The 20,118-nt window shown below is 32.3% G+C and overlaps 2 protein-coding genes and 1 pseudogene across 2 annotated transcripts; 1 reads left to right on the plus strand and 2 right to left on the minus strand.

The window, feature by feature from the left end:
- Positions 1-6,353: 6,353 nt before the first annotated feature.
- Positions 6,354-8,446, plus strand: LOC11422877 (suppressor of disruption of TFIIS). Its single transcript, XM_003592357.4, has 6 exons — positions 6,354-6,515; positions 6,600-6,801; positions 6,937-7,024; positions 7,121-7,330; positions 7,743-7,808; positions 7,958-8,446. Exons 1-6 carry the CDS (start codon positions 6,470-6,472, stop codon positions 8,138-8,140), a joined length of 795 nt encoding a protein of 264 aa, XP_003592405.1. The 5' UTR covers positions 6,354-6,469; the 3' UTR covers positions 8,141-8,446.
- Positions 8,447-10,378: 1,932 nt separating this feature from the next.
- Positions 10,379-11,299, minus strand: LOC11420241 (photosystem I reaction center subunit II, chloroplastic-like; annotated as a pseudogene).
- A 1,555-nt stretch (positions 11,300-12,854) lies between these two features.
- On the minus strand, positions 12,855-19,363 carry LOC11420242 (linoleate 9S-lipoxygenase 5). The gene is made up of 10 exons (XM_024770386.2): positions 19,209-19,363; positions 18,817-19,016; positions 16,984-17,279; positions 15,839-16,079; positions 15,350-15,688; positions 15,172-15,257; positions 14,877-14,984; positions 14,450-14,754; positions 14,111-14,374; positions 12,855-13,967 (listed from the first exon to the last, which is right to left on the minus strand). The coding sequence occupies exons 2-10, from the start codon at positions 18,977-18,979 to the stop codon at positions 13,199-13,201; spliced, it is 2,571 nt and encodes an 856-aa protein (XP_024626154.1). The 5' UTR covers positions 18,980-19,016; positions 19,209-19,363; the 3' UTR covers positions 12,855-13,198.
- Positions 19,364-20,118: the final 755 nt, after the last annotated feature.

The following is a 20,118-nucleotide window of genomic DNA, read 5'->3' on the forward strand; positions in this document are numbered from 1 at the left end:
CATTTGATATGATCCATTATATTCAAAAAAAGATAAATGATATTTGTACAATCATTTTGCAATAATTTTTGGACAACTTTCTCTCTCATACTCACATTATGTTTTTATTCTCTCTTTCTTTTTCTCTTTCTATTATTTTTAACTAGACTTAATTGCACTTTTGGACCCCTATCTTTCCAAAAGTTGCGGTTATGGACCCCTAACTAATTTAAATACAAAACAGCCCCCTATGTTTTGATTCTTTGGCAGTTTTGGACCCCCAGTCCATTGTTGACTCGGTCAACGCTGACGTGGCACCCTAAGTGAGGTGCCACGTGTCAATTTTTTTTTTTTTTTTGCCTTGGGGGTCCAAAACTGCCAAAGAATCAAAACATAGGGGGCTGTTTTGTATTTAAATTAGTTAGGGGTCCATAACCGCAAATTTTGAAAAGATAGGGGTCCAAAAGTGCAATTAAGCCTTTTAACTAATAGAAATAGAGAAAAATAAAGTTGTCTTAAAAGTTGTCAACAATGGTTGTTCATATATCATTGCTCTTCAAAAAATTAAATGGATGGCTCGTGATCCATATTTATGTTGAAATAGGTGGATTCAATCCAATTCATGAGTTAATTTGTATTGAGTGGATGAATTAACGGATTGATTGGAGGAATGGTGGATTAATGAATTACCACTAAAAATAATATATAGAGAGTGATGCACATAAGGTTTGGTAGTTCAAATTATTTGAGTTAAAAAATAAGAAGTTGAAGATTTTGAATTTAAATTCAAACGAATGAGAGGGAAAAAAAATCTAATATTTAACTACTAATATTTGGCATTTAAAAATAAATTATTATATTACAGAGTTCATAGTTGAAAAGAAATTATATATATCTAATGTTGCTTTAAAAATTCTAATTATTTTGTGATATATAATCTTTACAAGTGTGACAATTATTATGGAATAGAGTTTTTTTTGTTATATATATATCTCCATCATTTTATCAACAGCGATACACACAAATTTGTTTTCGTACTTGTATATTGTGTTATCCGCCATTAACAAGGTTGCTTGCATTAATCAATTGAAAATAAAGGTAAGATAATAAAAAGAATATGAAAACTGAAATGAAAAACGAGGTAACCCACATATTGTTTCCAATTACTTGAAAGCAACAAGAGGATGATTATCTTGTGAATTGAGAATTGTGAAACAACACTCAATCTTTAAAAAAAATAAAAATGAAAGATTAAAATTGAAGAATGAAGGTTGTCGAAGGTTGAAAGAGAGTGAGAAAGAATACAAAACCATCAACATAGCAATTATTATTATTGAGAAATGACTCAAAAATTGTGATGTTGTGAAAGCTGAAAATCGTGGCGCGATTTTCAGAGGCGTGGTGCGATTTTGCTGGTAGAATGGATGGTTTCTGCTGAAGCAAATCATGGCGCGATTTTGTGCAGCGTGACACGATTTTTGGATAAGGCTGTTGTACCTTGGGTCGTACACAATGAACCGTGGCGCGATTTTGGCTAGCGCGGCGCGATTTTGACAGATCTGTCACACTATTTAAGCACTCTATGATCCATTTGTTAAAAAGTTTGGTGAATCTCATGGAAACCAAAGGAGGGAACTTTTAAGGCTTTAGATATTAAAGATTGAGGGTCTTTGGGTGAGGTTCAAAGCTTCAAGCTGTGAATCTTGGAGAACCAAAAGAGGGGGCTCTTGGGAACAGGGTTGGTACCTTTTGGGAAGATTCATGGGGTTGGGAAACACATGAATGGAGAGTCTTTTGTGAGCAACTTGGGTGAGTCTTGTGAAACCAAAAGAGAAGATCCTTAATGAAATCAAAGGCTAAGGGTTGGTTCTCTTTTGGGGGTTAGATTCTAGAGTTGGGAAACAATTGTAAACATCTTGGGAGAGTGAAAATCATGAGTGTCTTGTTCATTGGTGAGATTGGGAAAATTGGTAGAAATTAGGGTTGTTCTTTGTGAGCTTGTTTAAGCTAATTTCTTGTAACCCATTTTGTATCTCTTTGTAAAAACCCATTGATAGTGGATTGGAGAGATCAATCTCTGCTCCAGAGTAGGTCATTGTTGGACCGAACTGGGTGAACATTTCTTGATGTTGTTATCTTTTCTCTGCTCTTTTTATCTTGTTTATCCTTTTGTTAGATTGTGGTTTTGTTATGCACTTGTTTTCTAGATTAGATCTAGATTGTTGTTATTGCTTGTGATTATTTACATTTGATTGTTGATTGTCATTGATACTTGCTCCACGAATCTAAATTTTATTGATGTGAGTTTTGAAATTTGAGAATGAATTCACAATAATTATCATTTATTCACATGACATCCATTAATCACTATTAAAAAGAAGGACCATGATTTAGGATAATTCATTACACAAGCCAATTGATCCTCTCTCTCCCTCCACACACACATAACAGAGAGAGAAGGTAGAAGAAACTTAACATCCATTTTTTTTGTTATAGACACTTGACATCCATGTATTTTTTTTTTTTTTTTTTTTAAAAAGCTAAAATGAAATTATATAATAATGAAGTTCTTAGAGCACAAGGTGTGTCTTAGAGACTACAACAGAAACCAAGAGTTACAACAAATACAACCAACCCAACAAAGCTACATTAGCCTATACCCAAACACACAAGAGGGCATGACCACCACTGCTGGGTACCAAAAGCAAAAATAGCTTTTTTAGCTTTCAACCATTCTAAGGACAACATCTTTACCTTGTCTGACAAACAGGGAATGAGAGTTATTACATTATTAAACAGACGATTATTTTGTTCATTCCACACAACTCAGGCACAAAAAAGTCATATAAATTGCATAAAAGAACGTCTAGAATTAACACCACCTGTCAAATAAGTAAACATATGCCAAAGCAAACCAAACTTAAAAGTTAATTTATTTCTTTCTCTATAAACAGCATAATCAAACTTTATGCAAATGAGTTTATTTGCATTCTCTAAATTAGCCTACTAGATTACACATTTATCTACATAGAATAGAACATTTTTATATGTTGATCGAACAATGCATATAACTCAACTTTATTTTCTATACTATCATTTTCATTCACATTTTATTCTTGCCTTTTTATATTATTTTTCTTGTTTATTCACCATTACACGTTTCTTGCACTATAAACTAAAATAGGTAAAAAAAAATTAAGAAAGCAAACTAGTTAATCAAAATTGATATCGAAAATAATCAAATATAATTTACATCAGCAGGACAATCCAATTGGATTATTAAAACTTGTAATATGTCAACTAAAACCCCATTAAATGTCTTTATTTTGAATCTTAGTTTCATGATCGAGTTTATTTGTTATAAGGATTGGATAGAATTTGATGCCAACACTCACTAGTACATGTTTAGTTAAAAAAAGTTGAAGTTTTTTTTGTAAAAGAAGTTGAAGTTCAGATAACAGGAAAATGTGAAGTGCTCGATCCATAGTTGAGATTAGCTTGAATATTGGAATGTGCTGTCTTCTTTGCTGTATAGATAAGATTGGCTGCCCATTGTGAACATTTCGATCCTATCCTGTAGAGTGAAGAGTTATCAACTAAATGCCCCTTCAATTCGACAAGATGATGAAAAAGTATATTTAAATAATGATATTCTTGATTGTACAGCTTGTTTTGATAGCTAAAGTAAAATTCCTGACATAAATTGACACTAAGGCTTTGTTTGACTGGTCAAAGAAAGTTTAAGGAAAGAATGTAAGAGGAAAGATTGTAAAAAGAAAGATTGAGAGTGGAAAGTGAGAGGATTGTTTTAATGGTTTGGTATGAGAGATAGTAGAAGGAAAGAAAGATAAAAGTTCATAAAAAAATGAATAATAATAGAAATGTGTGTTTTTAAAAGGACAAAAATATCCTTATACACAAATTTAATGTGATAAAAAGAATAGAAAAAAATAGACACTATAATTTAATCTATAAAATAAATCGTGTAAATAAATAAAAATAAAAGCTGGGTTGCATTTCATTACTTGTGCGTTGATGATAGCAATAATAGCTGAAAGATGAATAGTATATATAGCACAACAAAGTAGCATAGGCTTTTAAGATAGGTTAAATTGAGATTTTCAAATTAAGACAATGGTACATTTGTACTTTCAAACAGTTTTGATGCTTTCCTCAAACTTTCTTCTCAATCTGGTGAGGAAAGTTTTTTTCTGTGGGACCCAACAAAAAGTAATTCGTCCTTCCAATTTTTGAGATAACCAAACTATGGAAGGGATCTTGATTTGTGAGCTTTCTTTCCTACCACAATCAATCCTCAAACTTTCTTTGGAACCAAACACACCCTAAGAGCCAAGTGTTGGATTTTAATTTATTTATTTATTCATCACACATAAACATGTCCAGAGACGAATTGGCACTGCATAACCGAGAATCGATCAGTTGTTCTTAGCCTACAACTTTAAATATAAGTCTATTTTAAAGCTTGAAATATGGTTGGTGTTTGATAATTTGAGTTAGAAAAATGATATTTGTACAATCATTTTGTGACGACTCTATCTTTCATATCCACATTATGTTTTTATTCTCTCTCTTCCTTTTTCACTCTCCATTGTTTTTGACCAATAGAAAAAGAGAAAAGAGAAGTTGTCATAATAATTATAAAAAATATTGATAAATATCTCTCTTTTTCGTTATGAAGCAGGATGGAAAGTGGGTCCGCTAATGTATAATGTATGTCCATCCAAGTCACACTTTTCACATGTCATTAATTATATTAACTATAACTTCTCTTATTAAAAGAATGTGTGGTGGTCCTTTGTTATACGGGTTAGGTTTCTTGACCAGTAACATGAAAATATCTTTATTTGGTGAAAAAGAAATCGAATGAGAATACGCGGAATACAGAATTATTTTCTTATTTAGAAGAAGGATATGAAACATGTTACCTAGCAAGGAATGTATCCTAGACTTTGTAAACGAGTTCCTGAATTTTTTTTATTAAGTAGTTGCTTTTCTTAACAAAATAAATGCTTCCTAAATTGTTGTTTGTGATCAGGACAGAACTTAATCTTAATCATAACGGTCACTAATTTTTTTAGTCACCAATGTCTTTTGAATTATGTTAACAATGTATTGTTTCAACAAAATTATGTAGTGCAGCTTTGAATAATAGTACATTGTTTAAAAATATGTGGAAGCAGAGTTAGAGAAGAATTTCTTTTTTTTTTTTAACAAAGAGTTAGGGAAGAATTGAATCATGTGTAATGAGTCACGAGTTACGAGTATGTAATGAGTCAAAGAGTTAAAAGGAATAATATAGGAAATAGGCATGTAGATTTGTATAAATAAGGAAAGGACAAGAGAAAAAGGCATAGAAATTGTGATGTCAAAATCTTCTTTTTTATCTGAACTCTCTTCTCTCTAATTCTTCCTTCTTTATTGTAATCATTCAAGTTATGAAACTTATTTTATTTCATCAATTCAATAAAACTGTTTAAGGATCCTAATTCATTTTAAGGTCCGTTAGAGAGTACTTATGGTCCCACATTGGATAGCTTGCTAACAAAGCATTAACAAACTGTAGGTACTAACTATCTATCAACAACTAATTCTAACTATACTAACTTTTTTTTTTTAGTGAAACTATATTAACTAACTTGAATTAAAGTTCAACATCCTCCTTGATTCAAGTTTTTCAATCTATAGAAAATTTGTTGACTATAAATAACACCATTGGTTTGGATAACTCAAAAATAGCTTGCTAACAAACTATATAGTTACTAAGTAACTGTCAACAATTATAAATATCATTTACTAATTGCCAGCTTAGTTTTGTTTTCATTGAATAATTGCCAGATAATAAACAAATTATATGCATATCTGAGTTGTAACACAAAGCTATGACATGATTGGTAACAGAAAGCCAATACCCTATTTTGTCCCCTTCTTACATCTGTTTCCTAAGTTTTAATATCAATGCATTAATAGAAGGAACTACTACTAATATTGATGATGCATTAACAGAAGTTCCCCTATTTGATAGCTTAAAATTTTCACAGCGAATGAATATCAAATTATGTTTTTCTTATATATATTTTAAAAATTAATCGATTTTTACAAAAAAGTAAACAACTCATTTATATAAAATAACACGTTTAAAAAATCATGACATAGGAAGGAATATGCTGATGAGATAACCTTTGTCGTGAATTGACCTGTATGTACCAACGAACGATGACTTCACAAGGACATAATCGTCCATGCAGATAATTTCCGCGGGTACGGTAGTTAGGAAACGCGCCCATTTTGTGGACCCCACCTCAAACTCGGCTTATTACAACAATGTGAAAAGCTGACTCAGCGATAGTTGTGTCTATCCAATCTCATTTGTCCATGTTACCTTCATTTCATTTCTCTCTATATATTCCTTCAATTGAAACTTTCTTTCACTCGCTCTCATTTCATTCATCAACAAAACAGATTTGAAACAATGGCTTTTCGTAACAAACCTTCTCCCTTCGACTGCATTATCTTCGGTAAGTACATCATCTTCTCTTACTTTCTCCAATTTACAAACTCATTCAATATCATTTTCTCTAATTCAATTGTTTATCAAACAGATTTGGATGATACCTTGTACCCATCCAACACCGGAATCGGAGCTGCCGTTAAGAAAAATATCGATCTCTTTCTAATGGAAAAATGTGGTTTCTCACAATCCAAAGCCTCCACCCTGAGGGTTGAACTCTTTAAATCCCACGGTAGCACCCTCGCCGGTTTACGCGCACTAGGCTATGATATCACCGCCGAAGAATACCACGGGTAACTTAGCTTATGCATAATCACAGTGGATCATTGTGATTTTGACATACACTTAATTTAATTTAAACATAACATAACTACTTTGTATTTTACTCCAAAGTAGCATGATGCTAATTAAGTTTTCGTTCTTCTTAGTTTCGTGCACGGAAGGCTACCTTACGAATTAATCAAACCAGACATTCAGTTACGGAACCTCTTACGTTCCATCAACCAAAGGAAGATTGTATGTCCATTTTCTAATCTTAATTTAGTTAACTTGAAATTATTATTATTTTTGGTATATATTTTTAATTTTTGGGATTATTTCTGTTATTGTTAGATATTTACGAATTCGGACAGGATTCATGCACTTAGAGCGTTGGACAGGCTTGGGATAACAGACTGTTTTGAACAGATTATATGTTTTGAGACTTTAAACCCGAATCTACCTAATTCAACCCGCCCCGATGAATTTCCTGTCCTATTGAAACCTTCACCGGATGCCTTCAAGATTGCGATCCAAGCTGCCAACGTCGATCCTCGTCATACGGTGAGTCAACTAATTATAGTAGTTGTAACAACTTGTCGAATGACGGACACTAACGTTCTTTTTTATTGTATATATTTATTCAATTTAAATGTTTAGATTTTGAATGAAAAGATTTGTAATTAAAAAAGTTTAACTAAAATAAATAATTCGTTGTCAAATTCTTTATAATTATGGTGTTGATTTGGATTTGAGTTTGAAAAAGAATTGAGTTGTTGAGGATAAATTTGTTCTAAAAAATAGTTAATGCTTAGTTAACTTTGGAGTTGCATTAAATATTATTAAAAAAATTAATGTTTCCTACTAGTACTACAATACCTTTTACGAAGTTATAGTCACAATCTTTATGAATGAGAGGTTGTTCCATATATGACAATTAAATCTCATCGATGAAAATGTATCTCTTGTTTTGCAGTTGTTTCTGGATGACAGTGTTCGAAACATCATTGCGGGTAAAGAAATGGGTCTCCACACCGTTTTGGTAATTTTACTAACCAAAGTTAATATTTACTTGCAAGTTGTCAGAATCACATGTGATTTTGTAGACCATGATTCTAACAAACAAATTGTAATTATACATACCAAACAGAACTAATTTATTTAACTGAGATTTGTTTATTTATTATTTAGGTTGGGGAGACAGTGAAAAACAATGTAGGGGACTATGTAGTGGAATGTGTGAATAGTGTTACACTTGCAGAAGTGATTCCTGAAATATGGGGAAGTAGAGTGGATGATTATGATCAAAAGCTATCGCGCACAAACAGCGAATTGGATGCTTTGCTAAGCGCATATACTGCTGTTGGAGCTTGAAAACTGACCTTGTTGGATGTGTTTGTACAAACCCAACTACCCAATAACACTCCACCAATAAGCACAAAAAGACAATGAACAAATAATGTGGGGAATCTCATGTGAATAGTGTTAACAACTTAACAAGTGTCTCAAGAGAAATAAATAAATAAATAAATTGTATGGTAGATATTACTAACCTCCTCTGTGTTCGAATTGACTTTCAAACTTGTAAAACTTCTAAATTAATAAAAATTCGAGTTATTCATGTTTACTGTAAAAAAATCCATATGAGAAATGTCCGATCATGAATCTCTCGGCTTTGAAGATATAATGTTTTTCTCCAAGCTAATATTGGTTATTCGTGAGAATGAGAAAGAAAACTTAGGCTAATGAGTGTATCATAGACATCTAAACTTTTTTTTATGCAAATCTACGTCTTACTTTTACAATTTGCAATATACGTGTCTAAACTTCTTTTTCTGACAAAATACATGTCTAAACATGATATCCAAATATCTTGTGCGGATAAAATTGTGAACGCTTGATAACACATAAAGTCAAATTATTACTATTTTTTATTACAATTTTTACTAATTTTATTAGCTTTATATAATAATATACCAAATAACCTTTCCACATCAAATGCACTATGAATTTATGATAGCTACGAAAATGTATTTTATGTTTTCGGGGGAGTAAGATGGCAAATTTAAAATCATCAGTCGTTTTTTAAAGATAAAAAAAAGTCATCGATCGTTATCTTGCTAATGTGAAAAGAGATGTTAGATGACTTATTGCTTACTAACCAAAATGTGACGTTTTTGCGTCTAGAAAAAGAAAGTGACTTTTTTTCATCAATTTTATATATATTCTACTGCTTTTAAGTAATCAAGTTTATGTCAAAAAAAAAAATTATGTATATTTGACGGGAGACCATAAGTTCCACCCATCTCCTTTAAAAAAAGTTCCACCCATCATTAAGGTGATCCACTTTTTTGGCGATAAGAAATTTTTCGTGTCTTAGATGGAAGCATCATCCTGCATTAATTTTTTTAAGGATTTAATTTATTATTATTATACCAAAACAAATTAAAGACAATAGCATGACTCAAATTCAAAACATTATGTCTTTTAAAATAAGGTGACAAATTCAGTGAAAAGATCTAAAATCCAATTTAAATTAAATTAAATCCTATTGAATTATTTTATCGAGTCATACACTTCAAAACCGAACAACACCTCGAACACGGATCCAAATTATAGGCTTGACCAAGCTAAGTGTGTGTTTGGCATCACTTTTCCACAAGCCAAAAGTGCTTTTCTTTTGCCAGACTCCGTTTCCCCAATTTTTATCTTGTTTGGATAAAGAAGAAGCGATTCTAGGAAACGTGATTTTATGCCCAAAACGCCAGTTCCGCTGAAGCTCACATTCCTAGCTTCTGCGGTGAATCCCAAAATCAATTTTTGTTTACTGTACATTGGCAGTTAAAAAACTCATTTCCTTCCTTCTTTGCCCTCAGATCTATATCGTTTTCTTCCTTCTCTCCCTCTTGAACAACCCATTTCAGTTTCTATTCTCTGTCTCAACATTTCTGAATTTGTTAAACATTTTTTTTCTTGTTTTCTTTGCATCAAGCAACTTCCAGGATCTCTGTTTTTTGTTTTCTTCACATCAAGCAGCTTCCAGAAAATTTGTATATTTTCTTTTCTGTTTGTTTTGGGATGCGTTTTATTCCTTCGCTTTGTTATATATTATAATCATTAATTAATTACTATATGTTTTTATTAGTTTTTACTTTTTTTTAGGAAAAAAATAGTTTTTAAGTTATTATTAATATTTATTACGGTTCTTCAACAAAACAAAGGAAAAGTTATTATATGGTCCTTAAAAAAAGAAGTTATTATCATGGATCCTCTAAAAAAAAAATATTGTTATCGATGTATTCTAATTAATTATTTGAAACAAAAAAGAATATTAACAAAATTGAAAAACCCATTTTGATAATTATACATCTAAAAGCAATTTTGATTTAATGTATCCAAACAACACCAACTTATAAGAATCACTTTTAACGAAGTGTATCCAAACAAAAATCAATTCACATCTAACTCACTTTTAATCAAAATCAATTCTCTCAAACTCAATTCTATCAAAATCAATTTTTGCCACCGCCATACCAAACACACACTAAAACAAATTAGCATTTCAAAACATGTTGTTGATACGATAGTCATAAAATCAAGAATAAAAAAAACTATTAAAACAAAGGTTTAAAAACTACAATTTCAACATGTCTCACTTAAATTTGATCATAAATTAGTACATCAAATCAGAATTATATGAGAATGTTGAGCTCACATTCACAATTCATACACTTGCTTGCCACTGAACTTAACCTCTATAGGACTAACATTCTTACCAATAGACCCAAAGTTCTGACCAACCCCTTGGCGACCCAGGTTCACTTTCTCTGGGTACACACCATCCTTGGGATGCAAGTATTGAACTTCCCCATTGGGAAACACTCTATAGAATTGGTACTTGATCTTGTACTTTGACCTCAACCTAGTTCCAAGAGCCAAACATTGTTCTTTCCTTGCTAATTTGAGAAGATTGGGACCTTCCCTCATGATGGCTGCACCACCATTTGCTATTTCAAAAATTTGTTCTTTTGGTGAATCCCATGTGATCACATGAAATTCTTCAACTTGGGCCTTGCGTAAAAGGCCTCCAGTCCAGTGTTACCACTGAAAATTGGGGAGGGAGTGTTTGGGTCTAACTCAGGTGGGGTGAAGCCAACTGGTGCTTCTGTTGCTTCCTCAGTAACAGCTGCTGTTTTGATGTTACTTGAAATTGTAAGCTTGAAAAGGTTTGGATTGGTGAAGGACAATGTGGGTGATTGTTTCCATGGTACTGAGACATGTTCATTGGGTTTGGCACTAAAGAAAGGTGGGGTGAAGAGGGTGGTTTGAGTTGCCATGGCCATTGTGAGTTGGATACAAATGTTGCTTGTAGTATTGCGAGGAAAGTGTGTTGGGCTTGTGAAAGATCAATATCACACTAGTACTAGTTTGTAAGTTAATGATTTTGGAAGAGTGTTGTTGATGTGGATGAGATTATATGATGACTTGGACCAATTAGATTGTGTGATTTTGATTCGATGTCTTACAAAAAGATTGGATTCATGAAAAGAGTCCTTTGCTTAAAAAAAAAATGAAAAGAGTCCTTTACCATGATAAGGGTGTGTAACAAGGGCGGCGTTTAGGGTGGGAGACCTTTATAGATCTTCTACTGTGCATGACCTCTTTTTTTTTTTTTTTGATCTTCAGACCTTTCCTAACCGTTAGATTGGTTGAACACACCATAGATCAAATACACCTGATTATCTTTTCATTTGTCTTCTTCCCTCTCAACTCTCATGAGCTTTTACCTTTCTCTAATATCCCTCTCTGTTTATTTTCTCTTTGCCAATTACACTATTTCTTTGTTCCTTATAATACGAACACCGAGTTTGATCTAGATTTTCCAACCATCTAAATATCCATTTTTTTCCTTCATTGTTCTACTCTTAATTGTTCAAAAAAGTAATACTCAGATATGGAATAAATTTGGAAAAGAATGGTACTCAAATGCTAATCAATTTTCCTTCATTGTTCTACTCTTAATATTTCAAACAAGCCCAATAAATAAAATGTTAAAACTTTCATATTCATCAAAGATAAAAATAAAAAAAAATAAAAAACTGCATATTTAATCAATTTTTTGACAATTCCTTTTAAAATGCTAATCAAATTGGAATTCAAATTCATCTTTCAATAATACCGATTTGGCTTTGTTTTGTTTTGATCGTTCAATAATTCCCTTTGGGGACATCCGAAGTTGAAATTGAAGCATTTTTCCTGCAAATTGAAATTAAATATAGCAGCAGATCTGTGTTCATGAAGTTTGAGAAGCAATCTCAAGTTATTTAAGTGAAATATAATCATGAGGAGCAAGCAACATGCAAGCACAAAAGGAGCAATTGGATTTATATTGTGACGGGGAAGGAGATGAAGATTTGGGTGTTCTTGTGGTTGCTGCGCTGTTGTTGGGTAAGAGAAAGAATGATTCTGATAGAGAGGAGAGAGAATGGGAAAGTGAAAATAAGACGAAAAAAATATTCAGTGTTGATGGTGTAAGTTAAGAATCATGAAACTTCATTATCCAATGGTTAACATCTATTTTGACAAAAAAAAAAAGTCAAGTATCCTACGGTAGAAGACCCAAAGAGGTCGCCTACCATAGCCTTTGCCGTGTAACAAGAGCATGCTTCATACTCAATGTTGTCCTTATGGGGACCAGGAAAATGTGTCCCACCATCTCTCATTCTTTACCTGTTTTGCTCCTAACTATGGAGCACATTTTATCATAACAATTTATAAAATTGGACTTGTATAAGTTTAAAAAAATAATGTAACTATTATTGGTATATATATATCTTGAGTGTAACTCAAGTTCTGAATCTGATTTCCATTGAAATAAAGTTTCAATTGTCCGAGTTTAGAGGGAATGAGGATTCAATGTCTAATTTGCAAGAAATGGATGACCTTTTATCATCTTTTCCTTTTTTCTTGTATTACCTTTGCATATTCTAAGGATTTTCTAGTGTTGTGTCATTTCATCCTTTGCTCTTTCATTCACACAGTAGCACAAAAACCAGTTCGGAAAGTATTACGAATGAGCTTGGACTAATTAAAGGAGCACCAACATATGATAATTTGAAGACTAATGATATTACATATTTCATTCGTACACTCTAGTCTTGGCATAACAAGAAGATAAAAATACAAGAATATGGTAGGCATACACATAATTTATTCACTATGAAGCACGGACACAGACACTTGACACGACACTTACATGATGACACCAATAATAATTTAAGAAAATGAAATAATTGAATGTACCCACATATGTTTGGATCGTGTCGAACACCAAACACACCTTCAATCTAAAGTGTCGGTGATACATAGTTTATTCGACACCAAAGCTAAGTCTTTGGTTAGATAAATAGCAAAAATTCAAAGAGAATGGTTTCAGATGGATATGCTGTTGGGAATTCCCTTACCAGTGAGTCCACCCTCCCTAGAATAATCAGAGGTATTGGGAAACAGAAGGGTATAAGGCAATTTCACTGGCCCATTTCTGTTCTTCAAACTTGGGTCCTTGTTCCTTTTCATGATATTATTCTCAATCTCCAGTAGCTTCTGTGAAAATCGCCTAAATGCTGCCAATGGTTCAGCGTCTGCAGTCCAATCAGGGTCTACTGTCTGTCCAAGATAAACCTCTTCAGTCGAATGCCTAGACAGAACTTCTATCAATGACACACCAAGAAGAGTTTGGAACTGAGCTGTGATTGTTTTTAAGAATGCTAATTCAGGATCTGACTCAAGCTCTTCATACTCTGGTGTACCTTGCTCAGGCATAAACCTACGACTAACCGTTGGACGATTTGGTAGGTAACCTGCATAAGGGTATTGTCCAAAGTTCACAGCTGCATGAAAAGCAGAAGCCACCCATATAATAATGGTGCAAGATTGTATGAGATCGATTCTTGTCTTCATTACTGGCCACCATGACCTATCCTTTAAGTCGCCATGACCCTCAGTGCGGACTTCTTTCCACCAGAATTGGAGTTCATAGTCATTCTCAATCATGTCATCAGATGTGTAGTAGAAACTACAATATTCACTCACCCAGGTTTCAATTGCATCCCATATTTCCAATCCATCAACAGCAAAAGGGTAGTCTTCTATCAGAAGTTTTAGTCCATGAGGGCTATTTGAATCAGGAACTGCTATGCCTCTGAAAGTTTCAAATGAAATATAATTACCATTTGTTTAGATAAATTGGACTAAATCAATAAGAGCGTTTTTTTTTTTTCATGGTTTCCCCCTACATGAGGAAATCCTATTCGCACTGTTAGAAGTTTCGGATTTTGAACTTACCTCTTGAGCAGATTAGCAGGTAGTGCTTGTTCAGTGAATACCCAATTTTTATATACAACAGCTGACATTTCCAATGCAAATTTACCAGGGAAAACTGTTTTCTCTAGTACCCCTCCAGCGTTGATAAGTGTATGCCTAGCTAAGGCATTTATATGCATTGTATCCTTGAAATGTGGCTTCAAGAGCTTATGAATTGGATGAAGAAGACTCAGTTGTCTGTTTGTAGCTATTATAAATGGTTCAATCACTGCATGAGTAAACAGCCTGCACAGGAATCATAGTTTATTAAAGTTTCAAACACTGGTATTATTGAGCTTTGTGATTTTTTGAATGACATACCAATGGCTAACTAGTTGATGATATCCTGAATCATTCACAGCAGCATATGCTTTAGCCAACTGCCATACAGTGGCTGCTACTCCTTCATGTGATGGAGTGAAAACTTTACTGACAGCTCCATGTTGTTCACCTTGTGGATGAGGTAAGCTTAATTCAATAGCCAGTGGCTTCAATGTGCCATCATCTTGTAGAAATAGGAGTGTTCTGGTGGCATAAGTCTTGGTGTTGGTAGAGTTTATTCTACTTAGGTATGGCATCAAAGCATCATGATGATCTAATATATAGAGCTTATCACTTTCAAGAGCCTGCAACATAAAGAAGTTTGATTCTTGTTAGCGATATTGATTATAACATTCAACATGAATTTGACTTCATTTTCATACAACTTTTAGTCAATGAATAAGTGAATTTTGATCTCTATTAGTACCTCATCTATTGTAAGCCCATCTAAACTATTTTCTATGTGCTTTGCTTGGATGGAACTGTTTTGGTCTCCATAAACACTTGGGTCCAGCTTGCTGGCAGGAGGAAATTCCTACATGTACAAGAAACATTGAAACATATTATTTTTTTATAACAAGGATAAGTTTTTTAATTAAAATTGTAAACTCTGAACTAAAATATAAGCAGAAAATGTAGATGTACTTGGTCGAAATTCGGACAAGTACATATAAACTTTTTTACGTATATTTAAGTCCAGAGGGAGTATTATGTAGTGGTACTTGGAGACGGCGAATGATAACAGGGTTAACCCCAGCAAGCATTTCTCTTCCAAACTCCTCATCAGTCCTCCATGCAGTCTTACTAGCTACAATTATTTCCAATACTAATTAATTAATGAAACAAAAATCATATCAATGATTCCATTTTATTAAAGGAAGGTTAAAATGCTATATATACCTTTGATCACGTCAGGCACAGGGAATCTGAGGAATTTCTCACCATCATTCCTAACAAGTTCTCTAAAAATCTCATAAGGAATAAGGTCTCTAATTTTACTATGCAAAGGTCCACTTGGGAGGTTAAAACTTCCTTCATAAATATCAAGTACATCTTGAAAAGTATCAAACTCATTAATAGTTTTGTCACACAGAGATCTAAGCTCTGGAAGCAAAACCTGAGTGACGGATTTGAGTGAATAAGCTAGAAAGTCTGAAAACTTTACATGACCAAACTGTTCATCTCTTGGAACATAAATGTTAAGATTCAGGAGATGCAATCTTGACTCAGTTTTAGGATCTGCAACAATGAAACAATTTATCAGGTTAACCCATTTTCATTATCAAAAATATTTTCAACATGATATTCATTGGTCGAAGTTTTTTATCCATAATTCCATCTAGGGTTATCCACAAACACAATTGCTAGTTCAATCTCTAATGTGTGTACCTGTTTTGGTATGTGGACGACTAGTTCTTCCTCTACGTGGATAAGGAAACTTTTGTGATCCACCAATAACAGGACGTGCATAATCTGGACCATTATCTGGAGTTCCCAAGTCATTGTAGCATGCATAGTCATACACTCTATCCCACTCATTAAGTTTCCCAATCCCTTTACCACGGAGGGTACCAAGTTCTTCTTCTCTCAACTTCCGCAGTGCCTCCGGTGTATCACATGGAAGATAAGCCTGTATCACAAAACATATACTTCTTCAAATCAAAAACTTCATTTACAAAACAAGTCAAAATGTTTCCTATTTTTTTGGAATTTCATTTTGTAATAAAGAAATTATGTTATTTTCTTATTTTGCACTTATCATATATCAAAAATGAAATGAAATTATTAGATTCGTTTTTAGTTAATTTTGTTTGAAAATAAGTGTGGTCCAAATAAAAAGTTGTTCCGCATTTCAGAAACGAATGAAATTTTTTTTTTTTTTTTTGTCATATATCTTGTTTTTTATATTGATCTATCTACGAGTTTTGAAATAAAAGACAGTACAATCAAAGTTTTTTTTCTTGTGGGGATACTACAATCAAGGAAAATATTATTATGATTAATATTAAAAAAAAAAAAGGAAAACATTATGATTCAATAAATATTTACGAACAGAAGAATTTACGTTTACTTTCAAGTTCAAACTCATCCTTGTTCATAATAAATTATGTTGAGTATAAATTTAAAGTTGAATTGATAAACAAGTGCAACCAACGACCAAATATATCTGTATTTATTTCTCTGTCAAAAGTAAATGTTCTATTTATTTATTGGAGTCCAACCATACATCTTGAATGAAGTCTAACAATCCTCCAAAGCCATTGAATTCAACTTGACATTTGACACAGACAGACATCCTCCTATATTTATATTTATTTTGTTCGTATTATTTACTATTAATTTACTCTATGTAAGTAATTCTCTGCTATTACTTTATTAGCCATATACCACCTTTTCTATACATTCCAAGTAGAGTAAGTAAACCAAGCTTAGTTGTCACAACAGGCTTTACTTTAGCAAAGTGAAGATTTATGAGTAAAAAAACAATAAATAATAATTTGACACCTTTATTCCATCAGAAATTAAAAAATTACCTTGTTTGCAAAGAAAACACGATCATGTGTGTAACGATGAGTAGGGTAAACCCAAGAGTTGCAAACAAAAGTTATAGGACCATGTCCTGGAATGTCATCTAGGGTAACTGTCTTGAGGTAAAATTGGCTATGGTGATTATTTCTGATTAAGAAAGCTCCAGGAACTCCCATCTTCTCATGGTCCCAATCAAATGTAACTGAGAATTCTGTGTCTGTAGCTGTTGTCAATGATGATATGCTTGACATCCACCTCTCCAAGCATGCCACTTTTCCATGTTTCCCTTTCAGTCCCTTTGCTAATATACCCAAAAAGTTTAATTATTATCGCTTCTCGTAAGCTAACATAATTCACAACAAAAATACTTCATATCACAAACAAAATCTTAAAAAGTAGTATGAGATAGGATGACAACTAATTATTGGATATATTTTATCTATTCTACTAAGAGTGTCATATTTGAAGAAGAAAAATCAGCCTCAATTGAGACTTGAGAGTTACTTTAAACGTAATATTAGTGGTTATATATATATATATATATATATATATATATATATATATATATAAAGTTGGCAACTATGGGCATTTGCTAGGATACACCCACTTATTTTTTAAAATGTGCGTTTTAGCAGGTTATAACTAAAAAGTAGTTAAATACACCCTAAGGTGTAGCTTTGCTAAAACACTAGCAAAGCTACACCTTAGGGTGTATTTAACCACTTTTTAGTTATTGATTTGCTAAAATACTCCTTCTAAAAAAATAAGTGGGTGTATTCTAGCAAATGCCTATAGGATTTGCTAGAACACACCCACTTATTTTTTTAGAAGGTGTGTTATAGCAACATACACCTTAAGGTGTATTTATTAACTTTTTAGTTATAACTTGCTAAAACACTCCCACATAAAAACTAGTGGGTGTGTTCTAACAAATCCTATATATATATATATAACATCTAGTAATTGATAATATATCAGTGTCAAATACTTATCAGTGCCAAAAAACATTTATGATATACTCAAATACTTAATAAGTTTAAGGTTAAATATGTTTTTAGTCTTTATAAATATATCAACTTTTCGTTTTATTCCCTTTAAAAAATTTCTTCGACTATTAGTTCTCCAAAAGTTTTCCATTTTCACTTTTTGGTTTTTCCTTTTAAATAAACTCATATGTATAATTCATATTTTTGAATTTTTTTGCTGAAAATTACAATGTTATAAGAATCTCTCAAAAAAAAGAATGTTTTAACAAAACAAGAATTTTTATATTTTCAGTGGTTAAAAATTTGTATTTAATTCATTTATTGTTAAAAAATTTAGAGATTTTTACAATATATTTCTGCACAATTTTATTAAAAAAAAATACATCAGTTGACTTAAAAATATAATCGAAAAGTGGTGATTAAAAATTTTATAGAACTAAATATCTAAGGAAAATTTTAAAGGATTAAAATAAAAATTTGATATATTTGTAGAACCAAAAACATATTTAACCTTAAGTTTAATTTATGAAAATTATTTTTTTATTTATTAGTATCATTTTTCTTTACAACAAAAGAAGTACTATAATGCAAATATTTCTCTCTCAATCAGATTTTTATTACACACAGAAGACTATAAAAAAGATCATAATGGAGTTGACTTGACTCCTGTTCATTGCAGATTTACAGCTTGCAACAGGAAGTGACGTCATTATTCAATATTTTCAGATCCTTTGCTTCTTCTTCACTCTTCTTCTTCTTATGATCAACAAGTTAAAATTATTATGTACAAGCATTTTATATCTTATAGTAGTACTAGCTTATGGTGAAATTAAGTTATGAGAGTGGAAAAACCTGGATCAGGAGCAGTAGCACTAATGAGCTGAAGTGAAACACCCTTGCCCAAAAACTCATGAATTCTATCAAGAACGTTTGATTTGATGTCATGGAAATCCAACAAGCTTTTCTTCATTAAAACCACTTTCCCTTTAACACTATTTTTGTAATTCATCTCCATGATTCTTCTTGTAACGTACCAAGCCAATACCCAAACACTACTTCAAAACAAGTGCATCAGTACAAATAGGAAGTGAGATTCTCAAATATTTACTAATCTAAAAAATAAATTTATAAAGTAAGAATAAGAGATATCAAAGGTTTATTTTTACCAAAAAAAAAACGATATTGAAAAAATCAGTTACATGTACGTACTACTAATAGCAATTGGAAAATTTGGAGAGACAAACCTTATTTACAATTGAACTCTGCAGTGGAGGGTCATTTGCCTATACATACATGCTAAAGAAGTCCGGTTATTATATAAGCTACACATGGTTTCTTTTTATTGGTGGTTAGGTTTGGGAACAAGGACAAAAGTGGAAAAATAAAAAGAGAAATGTGCAGACTCTCTTTTATCGGATAATAAATTCGACCATTTTAAATGCGATTTATTTTTAAAGAATGTGATTCACCTTAATTTAAGTTAAGCGGACCCTAGTTTTTTAGTGAGAGAAACTCCAACTTCTTTTAAGTTTTCGTTTTCTTTCACTCGTTGAGGAGGGGTGATTTTAGGTCATTTTTCCCTCTGCATCCTTTTTCCCTTTTCTTTCAATCTAAATAAGTGATTTCTACATATATCAAGTGTTTTCTTTTGTGCTTTTTCGTGATTTCGTCGTCTGAGTGGGGCGTTGTGTTGTTCGTCGTTTTGTGCGGCGTTGTTTAATTTCGCGTCTTGTTGCGGTGTTCGTTTGCTTCATATTGAAAGATCAGCTTCAGTCAATCACAGATTCAATCGATGATTTGGACGTCAACATTGCAGATCCGGAAGCATGAGTATTCTGGTGATTTAGATTTCATCATATTTTTTGTAGGCATTTTGCCGTTATATGCTATTAACTTGGATGTTGTGAGTTTGTTCGCAGATTTATCCTTTACGTTTTTAGCGATGTTGATTCTGATGTATTCTATCAATTTGAATGAATGAATATCGTTTTGTTTTTGTCAAAAAAGATTTAAATTAATAAGAGAGTAAAAATTATTATTAAAAAAAGTGTTGCTAGCGTTTCTGAAACTAAAAACATATTTTCTCCGATCTTGTATGCAAGCACATATTTGTTCCCGTATGATTAGCTCAGTTGCTAAGGACAATGCATAATA

This window comes from Medicago truncatula, chromosome 1 (genome assembly GCF_003473485.1).
Source record: "Medicago truncatula cultivar Jemalong A17 chromosome 1, MtrunA17r5.0-ANR, whole genome shotgun sequence".
Lineage (NCBI taxonomy): Eukaryota > Viridiplantae > Streptophyta > Magnoliopsida > Fabales > Fabaceae > Medicago > Medicago truncatula.